The sequence below is a fragment of the Mustelus asterias genome, chromosome 9 (genome assembly GCF_964213995.1).
Source record: "Mustelus asterias chromosome 9, sMusAst1.hap1.1, whole genome shotgun sequence".
NCBI classification, from domain to species: Eukaryota; Metazoa; Chordata; class Chondrichthyes; order Carcharhiniformes; family Triakidae; genus Mustelus; species Mustelus asterias.
In genome coordinates, this window is record NC_135809.1 from 89,535,129 (window position 1) to 89,559,069 (window position 23,941).

Below are 23,941 nucleotides of genomic sequence, written 5' to 3' on the forward strand. Positions count from 1 at the left end.
GATTTTCTTTCTTCATGGATATGAGTGAACCAGACAGGTTTTAACAACAAGCAATGATAATTTCCATTACTGAGACTAGTTTTCAATTCCAAATTTTATTAATTGAGTTTAAATTCCACCAGCAACCGTGATGAGATTCAAACCTCCCAGAGGATTATTCTGAGCCTCTTAATTACTGGTGCAGTGAACATTACTCACTACACCACAATCTCCTCTATTGCATCAACCGGCAATGATCTGAGTAATAACCTGGCCAAACACACAATTTTAGGATTTCTGCTATATTATAATTTGCTGTGCAGTCCCTTTTGCTCTATTCTTTATGGAGATAGAACTTGTCCGATCACTTCTCCTGCTTTTAATTTTTAATGTAATTTTTAAAAATTGGTCTTGTAACATGGGCAGTTCTAAGTATTGTAGACATGTAGTGTACAATAAAATCAGTGTTAGGGTAATTAGAAGTGTGGGTAGTGAAATAATTTTTAAAATAAAATTTCAGCCTTCAGCAGTTCTGACAAGGACCTAAAGTGTTGACATAATCTTTTCCATTTTCCACAGATACTGCCTGAACTGCTGAGTCTTTCTAGTATTTGCCTTTATAGGACGGGGCATAGAGTATAAGAGTTGGGGTCTGATGTTGCAGATGTATAGAACGTTGGTTCGGCCGCATTTGGAATACTGCGTCCAGTTCTGGTCGCCACACTACCAGAAGGACGTGGAGGCTTTGGAGAGAGTACAGAGGAGGTTTACCAGGATGTTGCCTGGTATGGAGGGGCTTGGTTATGAGGAGAGATTGGGGAAACTGGGGTTGTTCTCCTTGGAAAGACGGAGGATGAGGGGAGACTTAATAGAGGTGTATAAAATTATGAAAGGCATAGATAGGGTGAACGGTGGGAAGCTTTTCCCCGGGTCGGTGGTGACGTTCACGAGGGGTCATAGGTTCAAGGTGAAGGGGGGGAGGTTTAACACAGATATCAGAAGGACATATTTTACACAGAGGGTCGTGGGGGCCTGGAATGGGTTGCCGGGCAAGGTGGTGGAGGCGGACACACTGGGAACGTTTAAGACTTATCTAGACAGCTATATGAACGGAGTGGGAATGGAGGGATACAAAAGAGTGGTCTAGTTTGGACCAGGGAGCGGCGCGGGCTAATTGTTCTTTGTTTCTCGTTTCAAGGCTTCATTCTATGATCATCTTGCTGGTGCCAGTACAGAGCGAGACTGCGGATAGTTGGGAACCTGTCTCGGGGGCAGGGAATTCATATGGTGTTCGTGGAAGTGGAAATGACTAGGGTTGGGAAGCAATTTCCGATCAGGGCCATTGTGATCTCCTGGACTCGTTTCGATCGCCTCAGGGGGTCGGAGAGGAATTTCCCAGATTTTTTTTCCCCATATTGGCCCTGGGGTTTTTCACTCTGGGTTTTCGCCTCTCCCTGGAGATCACATGGTCTGGAATGGGGGGGTGGGGGTGAGTTAATAGGTTGTAATGAACAAAGCATCGTAGCTGTGAGGGACAGCTCGGTGGATAGGATATTGGTATGTAGATAGGCTGGAAAATTGGGCGGGGATCCTGGATTCAGGATTCAATCCTGGACCGGGGAGCGGCGCGGGCTTGGAGGGCCGAAGGGCCTGTTCCTGTGCTGTATTGTTCTTTGTTCTTTGTATTTCAGTTTTTAATTCAGCCTTTATGGGTATTGTTGACTGGGGCTCGCACAGAAACTTATTGAATTCAGTTCAAAACTTGGCACAATGGAATATAAACATGCTGCACAACAGCAATCACTGAATTATGTAGTTTTCATCTTAATTAAAATTAATACTATATGACACTGCTGGAGTTTGCTGTTACATTTAATATTGAGCACATTTATAGTTCCTCATTCCCAATATCTACCAACTGGACACAAACATTTGTGGTAGCCATAGATATCTAGAATTAGCAAAAACAGACACTATGGCCATGGAATTCTAGAGCCGCGCTAGGGCTCCTGCTGCCAGGGCCAAAGTTGGAAGTTATCCCAGTTTTAGTACGTGGCGCGACCCAGGGTCATATTTAACACTTGGCCCAATCAGAGAGTTGGCAGCTCAGGGGCATCTCTAGGAGCAGTGGCCACTGCTGGTGCTGGTTGCTGCATCTGAAGAGGACACAGCAACAGATGTATGCCCTCACAACCAGCAAAGTGGGTCTGGGTCCTGTCAGGGAATCCTCAGCAAAAGAGGTGGGGGGAGGGGGATGGTCAGCAAGGGTGGCATCATACCATAAGGAGCAGCAACTGCCACTGGTTATCCACTTACTGAGCAAAGGGTGCCTAAAAAGGAGACCCCTCCCCCCCAGGGTTTACCTGACAAACTCCCAACATGACAGAGGACTCCTCCCCACAATGTGGGCAAGTGGCCAGTGAAGGCAGGAAGAGGCTCTTAATTGGCTACTGAAGCAGTTAAATTGGGCTCCAGATTGGGCAAAATGACACGGTAACAGGATGGTATTGGGCACCCCCAAGGCCTTTCCATGCCATTTTGCCACTATTCTAGACTCTGAGCCTGTTCTCCAAGGCCCTGTAAAATTCAGCTCCTTAATTCTCCAATGCGAGATCTTTTCAACTCAAAATAAAGGACATTGGACAGGAGTAGGCTATTCAGCCTGAAGCTTGTTCTGCCATTCAATGAGGTTATGACTGATCTGTGATTGAATTCCGTTTCGCTGTCTTTGCCTTGTGTACCTTAATATCTTTGGTTATCAAAAATCTATCAACCTCAGATATAAAAATAAAAATTGATCTAGCACAAATTGCTGTTTATATGTAGAAGGACTGGCTCTGATGTTTCAACTATGCCCCTCTGTTTAAGCAGCAGAAAAAGTTTCTTATTTACTGTTCCCAGGAAAAAAAATCAGAGGGTTGCATTGAGATACTGCACAGTGTTTTAAGCTACCACATTACCATCTCACTGAATACTTTGCTTTAATGCAGAACTATTGATGTAGTAAGTGGTGAAATTATTCACAAATTAGATTGTTATTGCAATTCTCTTAATCTAATGATGAACTGGATCTGAGCCCTGACCTTTGTAGCCAATCTAGACCCTAAAATGTTCCCAGTGTTGAAGACACTCTGACAGTTTTAATTGGCACGGCACCCTAAGATGTAGAGGAAGACCAACAAATTGATCAGGAACTGCATATATCCGAAGGATGAAAATCCGTATGATTCAAATAGGAAACCTCCAATAGTGGGAGACACCGAGCGAATGAGAGAGTGAACACACATATTCAACCCCAGCATTGCACCTAAAGAAAGAGATTCACAGTCAAATAACAAATGAGAAAAAAACAAGCAGAAAGCAACAAGCCAATTCTTTCTTCCAACACAGTAATCCAACCTTGCTCATAAAACCCAATTCCCTTAGCACCAAGATAATCCAGTCTGCCTCACACAGCTCAGTTTCCCCAGTAGCAGAGTATCACAGCCTGGTTCCCTTCGTCCATTTCCACTAGCTAGCACAATAACAAAACCCAACTCACTCAGCTAATATAGTAGGTAACCTGCCTGTCTTCTATAGGCCATCTCACCCAGCCACTTAAAAGCCCAGACAGTTAATATAGCTCTGTTGCCCCAATATTAATATTTTCTTATAGTAAACCAGCTAAGACCATATAACCCAGTTTCCCTGTTCCTATTCGAGTAGCCTTTCCAGACTCTTCTGCTTAAGTTCAATATTCTAACCCCCCAAGTAGCCCAGCTATTCTTGGTCACTCAGTCTGTCCTAGCCTGTTTAAGGCTGAGAAAATGTCAGGCTATTTGTATTTTGCTCCCATTGAATGACATAATAGATCTTAGGGAGAGCAGGACATTTCCCTCTAAACGTCTGAAGTTATCTGGATAGAGGGAGGAGAGAAATCAGCTGGGAAAGTGGGGTGGGGGAATAATAGCTGTGCACAGCTGTATGTGGTTTTCATTACTTGCATTTCTACTGCATTCTTCATGTGCAGGAAGATGTTGAAATCACAGCAGCTTGTTTTGCACACAGGAAGGTCCCACAAACAGCAACGTGATAACCATCAGATAATTTGCTTTAGCAACATTAGTTGAGAGATAAACATTAGGAGGGACATTGGATAAAATTCCCCTGCACTTCTTTGAAATAGTGCCATGGGTTCGTTTACGTCCATCTTAGTGGGTAAACTGGTCAAGGTTTAACATTTCATTAGAAATAGCACTGTTTCCCTCAGCGTTACACAGGATGTCAGCCTAGAGTTTGTACTCAAATCTCTGGAATGGGACTTGAACCCGCAACCTTCTGACTAAGAAGTGAGAATGAGACAGTTAGGATAGGCTGTGACAAAGCCATAACGGGATTGAAAAGCTAGCCTGAGAATTTTACTGTAATTTGGACCTTGGATAAGAAAGGATAATGGAGAGGGATGATGTTGTGGGGGGTGAGGATGTGGGTTACAATTCTAAACATATTGGAGGTTGAGGCAAGGAGGAACATCTTTAGAGAAGTTGAACCTTGAGGTGATGAAGAGGTGATGGGTTCCAGTTGCAAGGATAGGGATACTGGCAACCTTTTCAGTACCATGACCACACAACTACTCATTATGTGTGAACTTAGGTAGTCTTGGCAAACTAGTACAACATGGGGAGGGGAAAGGAAGGGAATTTGTGTGAACTTTGACTTTCCCGATGTCCACATAAGCACACGGTCCAGCATGGTTCAATGAGTAAGGAAGCGAAACAGAATCATAGAGCCCAGAATGAGGCCTATAGTGCTTGTGGCAGCTTTTTGAAAAAGGTGATTCAGTCAGCCCATGTATCTCCCTGACCAGCTAACAATTCAGGACAGAACCTGGCACTTTCTGGTCTGTGTGGTTCAGTAGGTCACTCACTATACAGTGTACTTTCATAATCAATCATAACAGAATGGGAGGGTTTGAAGGGGGTGTTTAATCGCAGCAATATATTAATAATTACTGTATTGTGTTGTCCACTTACCAGTGTCTGTAGGAGGAACTATTTTGGTTAAGATACTATTTGTGGTGAGGTAGAAACCAGAGATTCCCAGGGACATTGGGATGCAAATGAGGCAGAATTGCACTATGTTTGTCATCAGTGCCTGAAGAAAGACAGATGGAAATAATTAATCTTGGAACAATGGAAGGAATTAAAGCCAAATGACAAAGTCATGACAGCATATTATATTTGTGATTTACAAGTTATGGAGGTACACTCCAGCTCTGCTGACAATTCTTCACATTGGTAATATTAGAGCTTAAGATCACACAGAAGGGCTAGGGATAGGAAGTAAATGCTGTTAATGCCAGCGATGCCAATATCCCATGAATAATTTAAAAAATGACTACTTGGGTGAGATATATCAGAAAGCACTTGGCAAATTGCAACTGAGCAACAGTTAATGTTACGAGAATAGAAGGAAGAGGTTGGGAGAAAATCAATAAAGAACATCTCCGAAAGCTACCCTTAAGTCTTGTTACTGTGATTTCTTTTATTCATGGGATGTGGATATTGCTGGCTAGACCACCATTAATTGTCCATCCCTAATTATCCTTGAGAAATAGATAGTGAGCTGCCTTCTTGAACGGCTGTGGTCCATGTGTGTAGGTCCACCCACAGTGCTGTTAGGGAGAGAGTTTTAAGATTTTGACTCAGCGTTAGTGAAGGAACAGCGATATATTCCTAAGTCCGGTTGGTGAGTGGCTTGGAGAGGAACTTGTGGTGTTGTTCCCATGTGTCTGCCTCCCTTGTTCTTTTAGATGGAAGTGGTCATGGGTTTGAAAGATGTTGTCTAAGGAGCCCTGGTGAGTTCCTGCAGTGCATCTTGTAGATGGCACACACTGCTGCTACTGTCTATTGGAGTTGTAAGGAGTGAATGTTTGTGCGTGGGTTGGCAATCAAGCAGACTGTTTGGTCCTGGATGCTGTTGAGCTTCTTGAGTGTTACTGGAGCTGTACTCATCCAGGCAAGTAGGGGGCCTGGATATTGTCCAGGTCATGCTGCATTTACACATGGGCTGCTTCAGTATTTAAAGAGTTGTGATTGGTGCTGAACATGTGCAATCATCAGTGAAAATTCCCATTTCTAATCTAAGATTGTTACTAATGTTTCATTTTGCAAATGTTTCAGGGTAACTCCTACCCACATGTATACCACTGATCTGCCACATTTGCTGGGTCTGTCCGGTCCATGGGATAGGACATACCGAGGGATGGTGATGGTCTAGGACACCTTTTGTACTGATGTGCTGGGCTCCCCCATCATTGAGGATGATTTGTGGAATCCATTACTTGCTGCTATGCTGTTTTGGATCGTGCTGCACTGTAGCTTCACCAGGTCAACACTTTATTTTTAGATATGCCCGGTGCAGCTACCAGCAAACTCTCCTGCACTCTTCATTGAACCAGAATTGGTGATAATGGGATATGCTAGGCCATGAGGTTATAGATTGTATTTGAGTACAATTCTGCTGTGATGGCCCACAGCGCCTCATGGTTGCCCAGTATTGAGTTGCTAGATCTGTTTGAAATCTATCCCATTTAACATGGTGGTAGTGCCACACAACATGGAGGGTATCCTCAATGTTTAGACATTATCCCCAAAAGGACTGTGCAGAGGTCACTTCTACCTACTGATATCAACCTATATTGCTGATATTGAAGTCCCCCACCCAGAGTACATTCTATGCTCTTGTCGGCCTCAGTGCTTCCTCCAAGTGGTATTCAATATTTAGTATGGAGGAATGCTGATTCATCAGATGGGGGTGGGTGCACATTGCCCTGGTGCCATGAGAGTACATGGGGTCTGGAGTGAATGTCGAGGACTCCCAGGGCAACTCCTATCCGCCTACATATCACTGTGCTGGTGGGACAGGACATACTAGGGATGATGATGTTGGGATGTTATCTGCAAGGTATGATTCTATGGGTATGACTGTCAATCTATTGCTTGACTGGTCTGTGAGGCAGCTTTCCTTCCCCCAATTTTGGTACAAGCCACATTGCAGGGTTGTCGGGGTTCAGTTTGCTGTTGTCAGGTGTTCATTCCTTAACCAATTTTCTGTAGTGCTTTCATACAACTCAGTGGCTTGCTAGGCCATTTCAGAGGACACTTGTGATAACATTGCTGTGGATCTGCTGCACATGTAGACCAGACCTAAAGGATATTAGTGAACCAGATGGGTTTTTACAACAATCATTTCATGGTCAACATTAGACTTTTAATTGCTGAATTTTATTGATTGAATTTAAATTCCACCATCTGCCTTGGTGGGATTCGAACCCAGGTCCCCAGAGTATTACACTGAGCTCTCTCGATTACTAATACATTGACAATACCACTACATCACTATTTTCCCCAGTGGACTCTGTAAGCTCCAGTCTCCCATACCTTACTGATTATATTGTGCAAAGGCCCTCAGACCCACCAACAACATTTTCAAAGGACTTCAAAGGAATCCAACAGCACAGTCTCTTGCATCTGTTTCTGTTGCCTCCACCGCCCCCTCACTGTTTCAAGCAATGAAATCCTATCTACCTGCACAAAACCTAATTTATTCCCCTCAGCCTGAGAATGCTTCAGATTCTACAGGAAGAATTTCTGACTTTTACCCTATGACCCTTATCTTACATCACTGAGAGGATGTGGACTAGCCTCAAGCTATGAGCTGCATCCTGCTATTAAAGTCAGATCCATAACCACAGCTGCCATGAGACAGCACATGAGGTTATTGTGGTGATGGACAAAAGCTTTTATTTAACATTACTATTTGAACTGTGGATTTCCTGTCAATTTTCTCTCCTCCTCCTCCTCTCTGTCAATCCCTCAAGGTTTGACCAAGTTTCCAGGAATTGTAGATTAATCTCCAGTACGCTTCTGCAAACAACCAGGAAGCGAAATTGTCAGGGTATTATAAAATAATTGTGATTTTCTTTCCATTTTTCATAACGCCTCTGATCCTGTGTGCGCAACCTCCTTCATCTTTGTAACTCAGTAATACACCAGCTGGTACATTACTCACTGGGTCATTAAGGCATGTGCCCTCATTATTTTCTTGACATATTTACATTGAATACAAGAAAGATGAAGATCACTGCCCTGCACAATGCAGGGGTACAAAATCAAAACTTACCGTGGCCAAACCCACCAGACAAATCAGCAGGATGGACCAGGAAAGTAGCATTTTCTCCTTAATTCGCTGAGTCAGCCATCCAACCACTAGCCCCTGCATAACCTAGGAAACAGCAAAAACAATCAGAGAGCTACTGATATCGATTTAATCTTAAGAACGTGCTATAGCTTAGCAGAAAACAAATAGGGGACTAGGTAGGGTACTGTTTTATGACCCAGATTTGAATTCAGCTAAGATTAATGAAATAAAATTATCCTCTCTTGAGTTAGAAAAGAATAAGAAATATCAGTAGTTTCTGCTACTATTCATTGGTTTATTTTCTCTTCAATCACTCCCAACACCTCGCCTCCTTCCCACACAATCAGAAGAGCTTTTCCCTCCTTTCTCTTCACCTGCCAAGTCTCCAGTTGAAGTAGTGATTTACTTGCACTTCATTTTCTTATCATTTTCACTGTCATTTTCTTCTTTCTCCCCACTTTTACATTGTATTCACTACTCCCAATGCTCCTCTCTGCACAGGGGTGACCAAATGCAGATTGGGTGACCACTTTGCAGAACACCTCCACTCAGTGCACAAGGATGACCCCGAGCTTCTGGTTCCTTGTCAGTTTAATTCACCACCTGCTCTCATTCTCATATGGGCGGCATGGCGGCACAGTGGTTAGCACTTCTGCCTCACAGTGCCAGGGACACAGGTTCAATTCCAGCCTCGGTCACTGTGTGTGTGGAGTTTGCACGTTCTCCCCGTGTCTGCATAGGTTTCCTCCCACACTCTAAAGATATGCGGGTTTAGGTGGATTGGCTATGCTAAATTGACCCTAGTGTCAGGGGGATTAGCAGGGTAAATGTGTGGGGTTACGGGAATAGGGCCTGGGTTGGATTGTGGTCGGTACAGACTTGGACCAAATGCCCTCCTTCTGCACTGTAGGGATTCTATGATTCATATTTCTGTCCTCGACCTGCAACAGTGTACCAGTGAAGCTCAATGCAAGCTTGAGGAACAGCATCTCATCTTTTGATCAGGCACTTTACAACCTTCTGGACTCAAAATTGGGTTCAAAACTTTCCGACCATGAACTGTCCCCGATTTGATTAGTTTTGTTTCACCATGTGCTGGTTTGAATCTTGTTTCTCATGTTTTTGTTTTCAGACAGAGCTGTTCATTATTCTGTTGCTCACACTCATTCTGGACAAATGCTTTATTTCTTTGCTATAATCCCTTTGCATTTTTTGGCATGGCAATTTTGACATATAATCAATCTCTCCTGCCCTCTACCCTATTTCAGACCTGTCATTTTCTTCTTTCTCCCCATTCTCATTTCAAAAGTATAAAACTGGTCACAATTCTACTTTCTTTCAGTTCGAGTCATTTTGAATTCTGTTTCTCTCTCCATAGATGGAGTCAAATCTGGTGTGAATTTTCAGCTCTTTCAGTTTTTATTTTATATTATTGAGTTGGAGCAGTTTGAATTTACAATCTTATGTCTTTATCTCTCAGTGCTATGTCAGATTATATTTTACACACTGGGCTATCAGGCTTCTGTGAACAGTTTTAATTCTTAACAGTGAAGCAGTGAGGATGAGCTTGGTAATAGTTTAATCATACAACACATGTCCTCGACTATGTCAAAGAACATAGATATGTATCTGGGTATAAGTGCTCATGCTAATCACTCTGATTTCAATGTTGTATATGGAATTGTATGCGGAGTTGTATGTTGGGACGGCACGGTGGCACAGTGGTTAGCACTGCTGCCTCACAGTGCCAGGGACCCGGGTTCGATTCCTGGCTTGGGTTGCTGTCTGTGTGGAGTCTGCATGTTCTCCCTGTGTCTGCGTAGGTTTCCTCTGGGTGCTCCGGTTTCCTCCCACAGTCCAAAGATGTGCGGGTTTAGGTGGATTGGCTATGCTAAATTGACCATTAGTGTCAGGGGGATTAGCAGGGCAAATACGTGGGATTGGGTCTGGGTGGGGTTGTTGTCGGTGTAGGTTCGATGGACCAAATGGCCTCCTTCTGCACTGTAGGGATTCTATGATGGAAGTGCACTGAGGACATGTTTGTGGGGGTAGCAGTACACATAGTTTGTGAGACATTGACTATACAGTATGTGGAGCTGACATACCTCTCTCTGCATTCACTGACTCAACAATGGCAGGCTAATGGGTGTTTCTGTGAATTGAGGCATCAACTGCCGATAGTCTGTCCACCTGCTTCAATCACAAACAGGGAGGTTACTTCCTCCCTCATTCGAATAATCACTTCATTCTTCTTTTGTTTGGTGTCAGTGAGTTCAGATTCCAGGCAAACAAGTGCAGGACAGGTGTGTTCAGTAACCTCCAGACACTTGGCTATGTTCTTGCACTACATGCGAATACTGCATCACAATCCAGCTTTCTCCAGACCGGCACACCACCTGTTGTGGTACAGAGCCAGACTGGTTGGAAGATTCCAACTTTCACACACATGCTGAAATGAGTTAGCAGATTTCAACATCGGCACCAATATAATAGGCCACAATACTCTGAGGTTAATGGCTTTTTAAAAAATTCATTCATAGGACTTGTGCGTCGCTGGCTGCGCCAGCATTTATTGCCCATCTCTAGTTGCCCTTGTTCAGAGGGCAGGTGAGAGTCAACCACATAGCTGTGGCTCTGGAATCACATGTAGGCCAGACAGGGTAAGGGTGGCAGATTTCCTTCCCTAAAGGACATTAGTGAACTAGATGGGTTTTTCCGACCATTGACAATGGTTTCATGGTCATCAGTAGATTCTTAATTCCAGATTTTTTCTATTGAATTCAAATTTCACCATCTGCCCTGGTGGGATTCGAACTCGGGTCCCCAGAACATTAGCTGAGTTTCTCGATTAATAGTCTAGCGATAATACTGCTAGGCCATTGCCTCCTCCAGGGAACCAGGAAGAGTTTCTAACTGTAGTCCAGTAACTGTTCTCTGGAAATTATGCAGTGTTGACATTGATTAGGTTCAGCTATAATGCTGCCCCATGATGGTGCACTCCAGCTCCCGCGGTGTCCTCCAATGCCGGTGGACACCGGTGGACACCGCATGCTCCCTCTTCAAAGCTACCCGGCCATGAATATAGCCACGGTAGAGAGGCAGACAGTCTGGTCAGGCACCCCCTTGACTGGTTGCTGCCTGGACCTGTTAATGGCCAACCTGGCTAGGCCCAAGAACAGGCTTATGAGGAACTGTACCGGGTGAACTCTCATTTTACACGTGAGTGCCAACTTACTGTTTCGACTGACACATTAAGAATGGTCACTTGTCAGAATACCAGGTTACTGCTAGTCCTTAAAGAACACTACCCCAATATAACTGGGTGTTCAGAAAATGGAGGGAGAAAATGATCATGACTCACCATAGGTCTATAGGGGTCCCTCAGCTGTGGCCTGACTAGGAAAAAACCTGCAGATGCTGGAAATTGGAAAAGCAAACAGCGTCCTGTGCCTGCAGCTGACTATGCGAACCTATCCTGCCTTTGTTTATCCATCTGGAATCTGGGCTCATTGTTACTAAATAAAGAGGAAGGAAGTCATTTGAAAAGATTGTGATAAAGCCACCTCCCTCCTAATGAATGAAACAGGTGGACTAACCGCCAGGTATGATGCAATCTACAGTTCAGATGAGCTCAAAAATGTAATAAACTGTCTTTTCTCTTGACAAGTAGCCTTTGAACAGAATGCAATTACTTTCATGAGGATGTGAGGCAGTTTTGCCAGGGGTTTGTTGGGGGTGGGGGCAGCAACTCTGCCAACACTCACCGGTCAGAATTTTCAAATAGCTGAAGGGGTGAGGGTGCAATTTGAAAATCACATTCCCGGAGGGCAGCACTGGAATCCACACCCTCTGGAATGCAAAGCGGGAAGGGGGAGAATGGCAAACCTGTTCATCTTCAACTGGTTCTTCAAGATACTGCCTACTCTCTTCTGTAGGGCAGAGGCAGGCTCCATCATGACTGCCATCTGCCTTTGCCATTCGAGCATTGCAGACATGGTAACATGCCAAGTCATAGCACGTTACGATCTTCATTAATCATTAGTATATGGAATTCTCTTCCCCAGAATGCAGTGCAGGCTGGGACATTGAATTTATTCAAGACACAGTTAGATTTTTGATAATCAAGGGAGTCAAGGGTTATGGGAAGCAGACAGCAAAGTGGAGTTATGACACAACTAAATCAACAGCCAGGATCTTATTAGATGGTGGAGCAGCTCAAAGGGCTGAATGGCCTACTCTATCTCCCATGTTCCAGAACTAAGGCATCAAACATAGGCTCACAGGAGCAGGAGTTGACTATTTAGCCCCCAGAGTCTTTTCCACCTGCCATTCAATAAGATCATGACTGATCTACGACCTAGCTCCATATTCCCATTTTTGCCTCATACCCCTTAGTACCTTTGGATAACAAAAATCTATGAATCTCAGATTTCAAAATAACAAGTGATCTAGCCCTAGTTGCTGTTTTTGGAAGAGAGTTCCATACTTTTACTACTCTTTGTGTTAAGACATGTTTAGTAATTTCACTCTGAAAGGTCTAGTCTTTTGACTATGATGAACAATGGTAGCAGTTGCATAGGAACACCACCAACTGCAAGTTCTCCTCCAAGTCACAAACCATGCTGACTTGGAACTATAGTACCATTCCTTCATTGCTGGATCGCAATCTGGAACTCCCTTTCTAGCCACACTACCGACACTGCATTGACTGCACCAGTTTAAGGTGGCGGCTCATCCCATCCTCTCAGGGACAGTTCGGGATGGGTAATAAATCAGAGGATCCTTATAGTAGAGAAGGAGGCCGTTCGGCCCATCGTGCCTGCACCAACAACAATCCCACCCAGACCCTACCTCTGTAACCCCACATATTTACCCTGCCAATCCCCTGGCACTAAGGGGCAATTTAGCATGGCCAATTAACCTAACACACGCATTTTTGCAATGTGGGAGGAATCCGGAGCATCCGGAGGAAACCCATGCAGACACGGGGATAATGTGAAAACTCTACACGGACAGTCACTCAAGGGCAGAACCTGGGTCCCTGGCGCTGTGAGGCAGTAGTGCTAACCACTATGCCACCATACCGCTGGCCTTTCTAGCAATACCCACATCCCATAATTAATTTTAAAAAACACATGCGTGGCCATGCATAAAATTTAAACAGACGGAAGAAAGCTGATCACGAACAACAACCGAGTTTTGAAGGGAATATTATTAAATACTGTGGCTACAACAGGTCAGAGGCTGAATATTCTGCTCCTAGGCAAGGTGCAGAATGAGTTAGATGAGAGTGAAGATCTCTTTATAGCAATCCTACACTGAGCTTTAATCCTAACCATAGCAAATTATCTCCTACTGCGCCACTGTATCAGACTTTGGAAAATTCTTTCATCTATGGTAACTGAAACTGGGATTCTGCTGATGGCATTTAATAGATGCAGGAAAGTAGAATTTCCGGCAGAAGGTGATCTAAGCACAAGAATCTTCCTCATCTCCAGAAATGCTTTGGTTTAAAGGACATTGAAGGAATCACACATCATGATGGGAGTCTGCTTCCTGAATGCTTTGTGTTAAGAGAAAGAAATTATGCTGCTTTTAACTGTGAGTTCTGCTTAAAATGCGCTGCATGCATGTCAGGTGAGAATGGGGTGGAGATGCCGGTGTTGGACTGGGGTAAACACAGAGAGAGTAAACACAGAGAGAAACACAGCGCAGAGTCGCTGAGCAGAAACTGACAGCCAAGTTCCGCACACATGAGGACGGCCTAAACTGGGATCTTGGATTTATGTCACACTATCAGTAACCCCCACAGTTTGCCTCCTGGACTTGCAGAATCTCACTGGCTGTCCTGTCTGGAGACAATACACATCTCTTTAACCTGTGCTTAATGCTCCCTCCACTCACATTGTCTGTATCTTTAAGACCTGGTTGGTTGTAGAGATTCGCATTCTAATCAGTATTCTGTAACTTGATTGTGGGTCTCTGTATGCCCTGTTTGAGAGCAGATATCCACTCCATCTGACGAAGGAGCAGCGCTCCGAAAGCTAATGGCATTTGCAACCAAATAAACCTGTTGGACTTTAACCTGGTGTTGTTAAAACTCTCACGGTGAGAATGGGACAGCTTTGGCTGATTTGGCATTTGGCATGATTCAGAATCGGTCTGATCCTCATCAATTTGCCTCAGACCTGAAGAAGGGTCACCTGAGTGAGGTATTAGAGAGAGCACCTTGGAGTATAACCCATTAGGGAATAATGGGTTTTTTACATTACAGCAGTGCAGCTAATAGCTGGTGTATGATTCACCAAGTAGTGACTGCCAAAAAAACCCTTTTGGATCTGCAATAAAGTGACAGTATAATAAACCCATGAAAACGTCACTCGACAAATTTACCTTTGTCTGAAGACCTCTTATTCTGTCTATTGTGAGAATTGTTCTCTGGATTACATTGTAGAGTTAAGCACTTCTGCAGAAACTGGCACCTAAATCCCACTGTAAGAGGATAGAGTGCCACCCAGAGATTTCTCCATAAAGAAAGAATTTGTTTTTATAGTACCTTTCATGCTCTAAGGATGCCCAAAGTGCTTCACAATCAATGATTTTGTTTGAAGCAGTCCCTGTTGCAAGGTTGGGAAATTCTGGAGCCAATTTACAAAGGTACCTGGGCTTTCCCCAAAAGAACACGAAGTACTGCTGTCAAAAAAATGTGGAAGAGACCAAATTTGGTGGGGGTGGGGGGAGGGAATAGTGCAGTTAACACAGATGAGGACAGCAACAAATTACAGGAAGACACCAATAAACGTTCAGAACAGCCATGTAATTAACTAACTTCAATATAGATCAATGGGAGGTGCTGCATTTGGGTTGAGAGAATAGGGAGGCCACATACTCCTTGGGAAAAAAGGAGTTTAAATTGGGTAGGGAAGCAGAACGATTTGAGCTACAGATACACAAATCACTAAAAGTGATGATGCAGGCCAAATAAGACCAAACAAGGCATTTTTAATGGAAAATAATTAAAAAGCAGAGAAGTTATGTTAAAACCTGAATAGAGGCTTGATTAGAGCACGTCTGGATTACTCTGAACAATTCTAGTCTCCGTATATAAAAAGGAAACAGAAGGCAAAAATGATTTCCTAGAATTATACCAGTACTGAAAGGTTACATATACAGTAAATCTTTAATATCTGGCATGTGTGGGGAATGGGTGGTGCCGGTTAATCAAAAATGCCAGTTAACATCTACTCATTCGATTTACCAATGGAATTCAGTGCAATACTTGTAACATGAACAAATACGCAACTACTCAGGAAGTAAATACCCTTTTTAGTTTTACTTCTAAGTCTTTAATAGTACTTTAAACATAAAGTGTAAAATAATTCAGTATACAGGTACAGGCCCCATAATGTCTGGGGACTAGCAGGGTAAATATGTGGTGTCAAGGGGATAGGGCCTGGGTGGGATTGTGGTCGGTGCAGACTCGATGGATGGAATGACCTTCTGCACTGTAGGGATGCTATGATTCAGCCCACTGAGTCTATACTGGCCCTTTCAAAGAGCAATTCAGTTGGTCCCATTCCCCCCCTGCTCTTTCTCCATATTCCTGCAACTTTTGGGCAGCATGATGGCACAGTGGTTAGGAACCTGGGTTTAATTCCCAGTGTGGGTCACTGTCTGTGTGGAGTCTGCACGTTCTCCCTGTGTCTACGTGGGTTTCCTCCCACAGTCCAAAGATGTGTGGGTTAGGTAGATTGGTCATGCTAAATTGCCCCTTGGTGTCAGGGGGACGAGCTAGGGTAAATGCATGTGGATTTGGGGATAGGGCCTGGGTGGGATTGTGGTCGGTGCAGGCTCAATGGGCCGAATGGCCTCCTTCTAAACCGTAAGGATTCCATGATTCTGGATAACTTCATAATTGCTTCCAAATGATAAAGTGATGGTTTGCATGAGGGGAACATCAGAAATTCTGGTTAATTGAGAATTCTGGTGGATAGAGTGCCAGATAACATAAGTTTATTGTATCTACCAGGAAAAATTGAACAACCTGGGTGGTTATTTTTCTTGGAAAAGAGTGAGGGGTGACTTGATGGAGATTTTTAAGATTATGAAAGATTTTGACAGGATAGACATAGAGAAATTGCTTCAGAGCTGACCAGAATGAAGGGTCATAAATATAACATAGTCACTAATAAATTCGATAGGGAATTCAGGAGAAAACCCTTTCCCCAGAATGTGGCCACAAGGAGTAGTTGAGGTGAGTAGCACATGTATTAAGGAAAAACTAGATAAACGTATGAGGGAGGAAAGAAAAGTAGTTCATGTTTGTAGGTTTAGATGAATAGAGCTGGGTGGAGGTCATGGGAGCATAAACATCAGCAAGAACTGGTTGGGCCAAGTGGTTGATTTCCTGCCAGACATTCTATATAATTTGTATATAGTAAGGGCCCACGGATATCAAAAAGATAAATATTCTGATCATCTTTTTAGTGGGCTTTAACTGGGAGATAAATGCTGACCAGGACATTGGGAAGATTCCCTGCTCTTCAATGAAAAGTGGCAGTGAAAACTTTCCATTGAACTGAAAGCACTCATGTGGCTCAGCTATCAAAAGTGCAGCACTCTCTCAGTAGTACAATTATGCAGAAACAGGGATGATAAAACCTGGTAATGCAAAAGCCCCTAATGCCTTCAAGACAGATAAGAACGTTGGAAAACAAAAGACGATTTTTTAAAATGGGGTGATTCAGTGATTTGGTATGCCAAGATTATGAGAAGCTACAAGTGTCATAGAGGACAGATTTGCCCAAAGGCCATGAACGTTTGTGTGATGTACATTGTAATCAATCAGTCACAACAACTATCACTTAGCCAGGAATTTCAGTTTCCCACACCCTGAGACCATGTTGCGGGTTGAATATAATGCAGCCTTCGATCTCTTTCTGTCATTACACTGGAATCAAGAGTTTGGAATCTGAAACATCAAGAAGTATGCTCTACGGGTACCTCTTTTCTTTCAACCTATTCCCAACACAATCGGCCCTGAAATAGCTCCCTCACTAGCTGGTTGACCTGGCAATGTTTGGATGTGTGTTGTAGAATGAATGGCCTTGGTCAGACTCAGTGCAATACGTTGCACCTTCCACCTTCTGATGCCTATTATTCTTTTCCAATGTCACCTCCAGTAGCTGAATATAACTAAGAAGCTCCATTGTCAGAGATTAGTACGACCAGCCCAGTACTAAATCTTTTCAATGTGTAACACTGGTCTCTACTTTGCATTTGAATGTGCTGCCTTTGGGCTTTTTTTGAGTTGCACCTTTTCCCACGGTTGCACTCGCAACTATTTGATTGTCAGTCAATTTACATTCCACCCTCAGCTTTTCAGGTGCCAAATCATTACCCATTGTGAGAAAGCAAGTAGCTTGGGTGCAGAGCGGAAACTCAGGTATTTCAGGTTAAAATCAACATCACATGAAACAGCTAATTGTATTATGCTGGGTTTGGATTCCAATCTCTTTGATCTTATAATACGTTAACAAAAGAACAATTGACATCCAATAACCAGCACTACGTGCAAGATATTTGAGAGGACTGGTGGGAATGGTGAAGGATTGAGCAGCAGTGCTAAAATGGCTTAATGCCGGTGGGATTTCCCTGTTTGATTTGGATCCCCCAATGCAGATAGTCCCCCCACCTTCAACTGTCCATTCATGTCAGCACGAGGGCGCACCAATGTGAATCACGACTGGCTCCCCATGTGTACCTGACAAACAGAACCTGTCACAGGAGCACAGCCCCCAGGGGAGAGTCATGCCCAAGCGGTACCCTTGGGGGGATTCCATGGTGGTGGGGAGGGTTGGATTCCTTTTTTCTATTTTTGTCTTTTTTTTACATTGGGGCACTCTTTCTTTCAAGAGCCCAAGTTGCTGGTGGGGTGGACTTAATCAAAAGTATGATATTGTTGCCATCACAGGAACATGGTTGAGGGGAGAGGAAGGCTGGCAACTAAATATTCCAAGGTATAGGATATTTAGGCAAGACAGAGGAAGTGTAAAAAGGGAGGTGGTGTCGCACTATTAATTAAGGAGTCAATTATTGCAATAAGGAGAGATGATATGTTGGAAGGGTCTTCAAACGAGTCTTTGTGGGTAGAACCTAGGAAAGTTAAGGTGGCAGCCATATTACTGGAAGTGTATTATAGGCCCCCAAAGAGCCAGTGGGAAATAGAGGAGCAATTGGGTCATTATACTAGGGGATTTCAACTTTCCCAACATAAATTGGGATAGTTATAGGGCAGGATATTATGGCCTCGCTCATCCCAAAACCGTAAAATCCCACCCGAGGTCAATGGACCTTTCCATTGTCTGCCCCGCGCCCGCTCCTATTCCCGTGGTGGGGGGAGCAGTAAAATTCCGGCCATAGTATTATGGGTTCAGAGGGGGTGGATTTCTTGAAATGTATCCAGGGGAGGTTTTTGTATCAATATGCAGAAGGCAACAAGGGATGGCACAGTGCTGGATACGGTTCTGAGGAACGAAGCTGGACAAGTGATCAAGTGGGGGAGCATTTTAACAATAGTGACAACACGGTGCGGTTCAAATTTGTTATGGACAAGGAGAAAGCTGGCCTGCAAAAGACGACTTTGGATTGGGGGAAGGCAGATTTTATTAAAATAAAGGATCTTGCCAAAGTTGACTGGGAACAGCTCCTTGCGGGTAAGTCTACAGCAGAGCTGGGAGAGTACAGGTCCAACAAGGTCCCCCATGGTCGGCTTATGATGAAAGTGAGGAGGTGTGGGATAGAGGGAAAGTTGGCCGATTGGCTAGGTAACTGGCTGTCTGACCGAAGACAGAGGGTGGTGGTCGATGGAAAATTTTCGGATTGGAGGCAGGTTGCTAGCGGTGTGCCGCAGGGATCAGTGCTTGGTCCTCTGCTCTTTGTGATTTGTATTAATGACTTAGAGGAGGGGGCTGAAGGGTGGATCAGTAAATTTGCTGATGACACCAAAATTGGTGGAGTAGTGGATGAGGTGGAGGGCTGTTGTAGGCTGCAAAGAGACATAGATAGGATGCAAAGCTGGGCTGAAAAATGGCAAATGGAGTTTAACCCTGATAAATGTGAGGTGATTCATTTTGGTAGGACAAATTTAAATGTGGATTACAGGGTCAAAGGTAGGGTTCTGAAGACTGTGGAGGAACAGAGAGATCTTGGGGTCCATATCCACAGATCTCTAAAGGTTGCCAGTCAAGTGGATAGAGCTGTGAAGAAGGCCTATAGTGTGTTAGCTTTTATTAACAGGGGGTTGGAGTTTAAGAGCCGTGGGGTTATGCTGCAACTGTACAGGACCTTGGTGAGACCACATTTGGAATATTGTGTGCAGTTCTGGTCACCTCACTATAAGAAGGATGTGGAAGCGCTGGAAAGAGTGCAGAGGAGATTTACCAGGATGCTGCCTGGTTTGGAGGGTAGGTCATATGAGGAAAGGTTGAGGGAGCTAGGGCTGTTCTCTCTGGAGCGGAGGAGGCTGAGGGGAGACTTAATAGAGGTGTATAAAATGATGAAGGGGATAGAGTGAACGTTCAAAGACTATTTCCTCGGGTGGATGGAGCTATTACAAGGGGGCATAACTATAGGGTTCGTGGTGGGAGATACAGGACGGATATCAGAGGTAGGTTCTTTACGCAGAGAGTGGTTGGGGTGTGGAATGGACTGCCTGCAGTGATAGTGGAGTCAGACACTTTAGAAACATTTAAGCGGTTATTGGATAGGCACATGGAGCACACCAGGATGATAGGGAGTGGGATAGCTTGATCTTGGTTTCAGATAAAGCTCAGCACAACATCGTGGGCCGAAGGGCCTGTTCTGTGCTGTACTGTTCTATGTTCTAACATGTACCCTTTAGGCTTAAATGTAGAAGCAATAAGCTCAGGAAACCCTGGATGTCTAGGTCAATTCAGGACTAGATGAGGAAGAAGAGAAAGGCTTTTAGCAAGCCCAAAGGGAGCAATTCAGCTGTGGCCCTAGAAGAATATAGGAAGTGCAAGAGGGAACTTAAGAAAGGAATTAGAAGAGCAAAAAGGGGCATGAACAAGATTAGGGAGAATCCTAAGATATTTTATCAATACATTAAAGGGAAGCGGTTAACCATGAAAGAGTAGGGCCCATTAGGATCCAAGGAGGCAATCTGTGTATGAAGCTGCAGGATATTGGAAGGGTATTAAATTAATACTTCTCTTCGGAATTCACTCTGGAAAAGGAGAATGTAGGTACGGAATTCAGGAAAAGGGACTGTGAGGAACTTGCACAGTTCGACATAGGAAATGTGGAGGTATTAGAGGCTCTGACGGGCTTAAAAATGGACAAATCCCCTGGCCCGGATGAACTACATCCCAGGCTGTGGTGGGAGGCGAGGCAGGAAATTGCAGGGGCTCTGATGCAAATTTTTAATTCCTCTTTGGCCACTGGGGAAGTGCCAGAGGACTGGAGGATGGTAATGTGGTTCCACTTTTCAAGAAGGACGGTAGAAATGAACCTGGGAATTATGGACCGGTGAGTCACACATCATTGGTAGGGAAACGATTGGAGAAAATTCTGAAGGAGAGAATTAATATCCAATTGGAAAGGCATGGGTTAATTAGGGATAGTCAGCATGGCTTTGTCAGAGGGAGGTCATGCCTAACAAATTTATTAGAATTTTTTGAAAATGCGATCAAGTGTGTGGATTACGGAAGTTCAGTTGATATAGTTTATATGGATTTTAGCAAAGCTTTTGGCAAGGTCCCAAATGGGAGACTAATTGAGAAGGTTAAAGCACATGGAATTCAGGGGAACTTGGGAATATGGATCAGAAACTGGCTTAGTAATAGGACATAAAGGGTAGTGGTAGAAGGACGTTCAAGTTACTGGAGACCGGTATCCAGTGGTGTACCACAAGGATCAGTACTGGAACCCTTATTGTTTGTTATATACATAAATGATATAGATGAAAATGTTGGGGGGAGGAGCTGTTAAGCAAGTTTGCAGGTGACACCAAGATTGGTAGGGTGGTTAATAATGAAGAAGATGGTTATAGGTTACAGGAAGATAAAGAGATAAAGATGGGTTGGTCAGGTGGACAGAAACGTGTCAGATGGTATTTAATCCTGATAAATGCGAGGTGATGCACTTTAGAAGAAGAAACAGAATGAGGGAGTATTTAATGAATGGTAGGATACCGAAAAGCTGAGAGGAACAGAGGAATCTTGGGGTGATTATTCACAGATCCCTCAAGTTGGCAGAGCATGTGAACAGGATAGTTAAGAAGGCATATTGAAGACACTTGCATTCATCAGTCATGCTATAGAGCATAAGAGCAAAGAGGTAAGCTGGAGGCGTACAGAGCACTGGTTAGGCCATAATTGGAGTACTGCATGCAGTTCTGGTCACCTCATAACTGGAAGGATGTGATAACACTAGAGGAGATATAGAGGAGGTTCACCAGGATGCTGCCTGGGATGCAGCATTTGAGTTATAAGGAGCGACTAGATGGGCTTGGATTGTTTTCTTTAGAGCAGAGAAGGCTGAGGGAGACATGATCGAGGTGTATAAGATTGCGGGGTATGGACAGGGTGAGTAGGGAGCAGCTGTTCCCCTTGGTTTTGAGGTCAATCACAAGAGGGCATAGGTTTAGTGTTGGGAGATTCAAAGGGGATTTGAGAAAAAAATTTTTCACTCAGTCTATCCTTAATCTTGACAAATACATGAATAGGATGGGAATAAAGGGATATGCTACCCGCAAGGGTAGGGGATTTTAGTTAAGTCGGGCAACATGGTCGGTGCAGGCTTGGAGTGCCGAAGGGCCTGTTCCTATGCTGTAATTTTCTTTGTTCTTTGTTGGAGAAACTTGGTTTGTTCTCACTGGAATGACAGAGGTTGAGGAGCGATCTGATAGAAATCTACAAGATTATGAGGGGCATGGACAGAGTGGATAGTCAGAAGCTTTTTCCCAGGTTGGAAGAGTTAATTACTAGGGGGCATAGGTTTAAGGTGCGAGGGACAAGGTTTAAAGGAGATGTATGAGGCAATTGTTTTACACAGAGGGTGGTGGGTGCCTGGAACTCGCTGCCGGGGGAGGTAGTGGAAGCAGATACGATAGTGAGTTTTAAGGGGCGACTTAACAAATACATGAATAGGATGGGAATAGAGGGATCTGGTCTCCGGAAGGGTAAGGGGTTTCAGATGGGCAACGTGGTCGATGCAGACTTGGAGGGCCGAAGGGCCTGTTCCTGTGCTGTAATTTTCTTTGTTCTTTGATAGAGGGACTGAGGAGGAGAAATTTCTTTTCCCAGAGAGTGATAAGCAAATGGAATTCACTACGACAGAAAGAAGTTGAGGTCAAAAAATTGTATGTTCTCAGGAATGAGTTAGATGTAGCTCTTGGGATGAAGGGGATCAAAGGATATGTGGGGGGGGGGGGGGGGGTGAAGGCTGGATCAGGCTACTGAGTTGGATGATCAGCCATGATCATAATAAATGGCGGAGCAGGTTCAAAGGGCCAAATGGCTCTTGTTTTCTATGTTTCTATATCACTATGTGCTGGGGTTTGATCTACCCCGGTATTGAGAAGGATAGGTCTTAGAAATCTTAGAAACCCTACAGCACAGAGAAAGGCCATTCGGCCCATCGAGTCTGCACTGACCACAATCCCACCCAGACCCTACCCCCATATCCCTACATATTTACCCACTAATCCCTTTAACCTACGCATCCCAGGACACGAAGGGCAATTTTAGCATGGCCAATCAACCTAACCCGCACATCTTTGGACTGTCCATGAATTCCACACTCAGTTGGAACATGTTGTACCATCTGCCCCACAAAGAAAAGTTTGTGCAGAAAATCAACTATGGCCACAAATCTATGGCCACAAATCAATCAGTGTAAAAGATTCTCTGGTACTGTGGAGAAAGGAGATGGTGAATATTTCCATGAGCAGACTGGCAAAGTCTTTTGGCAGAATGTCTCATTGTCAAAACTTCCAAACAAGCACCAAAACATTGCTTAGCTAATGGTGAGAAGGTCCTTCTTGTCAAGTTCCTCACAAACACCAGGCAATTCAGTGGCAATGCATAATATCCTCAAGGTAGCTGTGATGGGTAAGAGAATGTCACCCATCTCCTTCTAGAATGCGCATTTTCAAAGAATATCTGGAAAGAGTTGCAGTAGTTTTTGCTGGAGTTCATCCAGAGCTGCTCTGTCATGCAAGATTCTTGTTTCCAGGGATGCACACTTAAATAAACAACAACTTTTGTTGGAAGGCCATCAACTTGATGAAAGATGCTCTTTGCTCTGCCTGAAACTTGTTGGTCTTCCAGTGCAAGGAGCTGACCACAATCAAGAGTTTGAGACTGTCACATTCCAAGGTACACAAGCACAAGCTGAGGGCAACTGCAACAAAGCTCATTGGGAAGAGTTAAGACCTTCCCACTATTGTACTAGAGGCCCTTGTCCTGGGTAAAGTCCAACGCCGGCATCTCCACATCATAAAGTCTCTTGGGCCATAAATATCTGAATATGTTTAATGTAATGTAAATATAGATGCCTATAATTGATAACCAATGTTTTACAGGCAGTGATCTGAAAGACTAGAACAGGGGAGACAGTCTTACAGTCATATGCATGTCACAAATGATAGAACCCTGACACCCTGCACCTTCTTACAATTCATCGTATAGGCTTTTCGTGATTACAGCGACACTCCAAAATAATTTGATTACAAATAGATAAAATATGGGATAAAAAG

General features: G+C 44.0%; 1 protein-coding gene across 2 annotated transcripts in view; it reads right to left on the minus strand.

Annotated features, from left to right (window-relative positions):
- Nucleotides 1–1,834: 1,834 nt before the first annotated feature.
- The window catches only part of slc67a1 (solute carrier family 67 member 1), a 124,127-nt gene continuing 102,020 nt past the window's right edge, over nucleotides 1,835–23,941 (minus strand). For both annotated transcript variants that reach the window (XM_078220497.1, XM_078220498.1), the window contains exons 8-10: nucleotides 8,143–8,244; nucleotides 4,992–5,112; nucleotides 1,835–3,286 (exon numbers count right to left, since the gene is read on the minus strand). In XM_078220497.1, coding sequence (XP_078076623.1) covers nucleotides 3,120–3,286; nucleotides 4,992–5,112; nucleotides 8,143–8,244 — 390 coding nt within the window. In that variant the 3' untranslated portion in view covers nucleotides 1,835–3,119. The remainder of the gene's footprint in view (nucleotides 3,287–4,991; nucleotides 5,113–8,142; nucleotides 8,245–23,941) is intronic.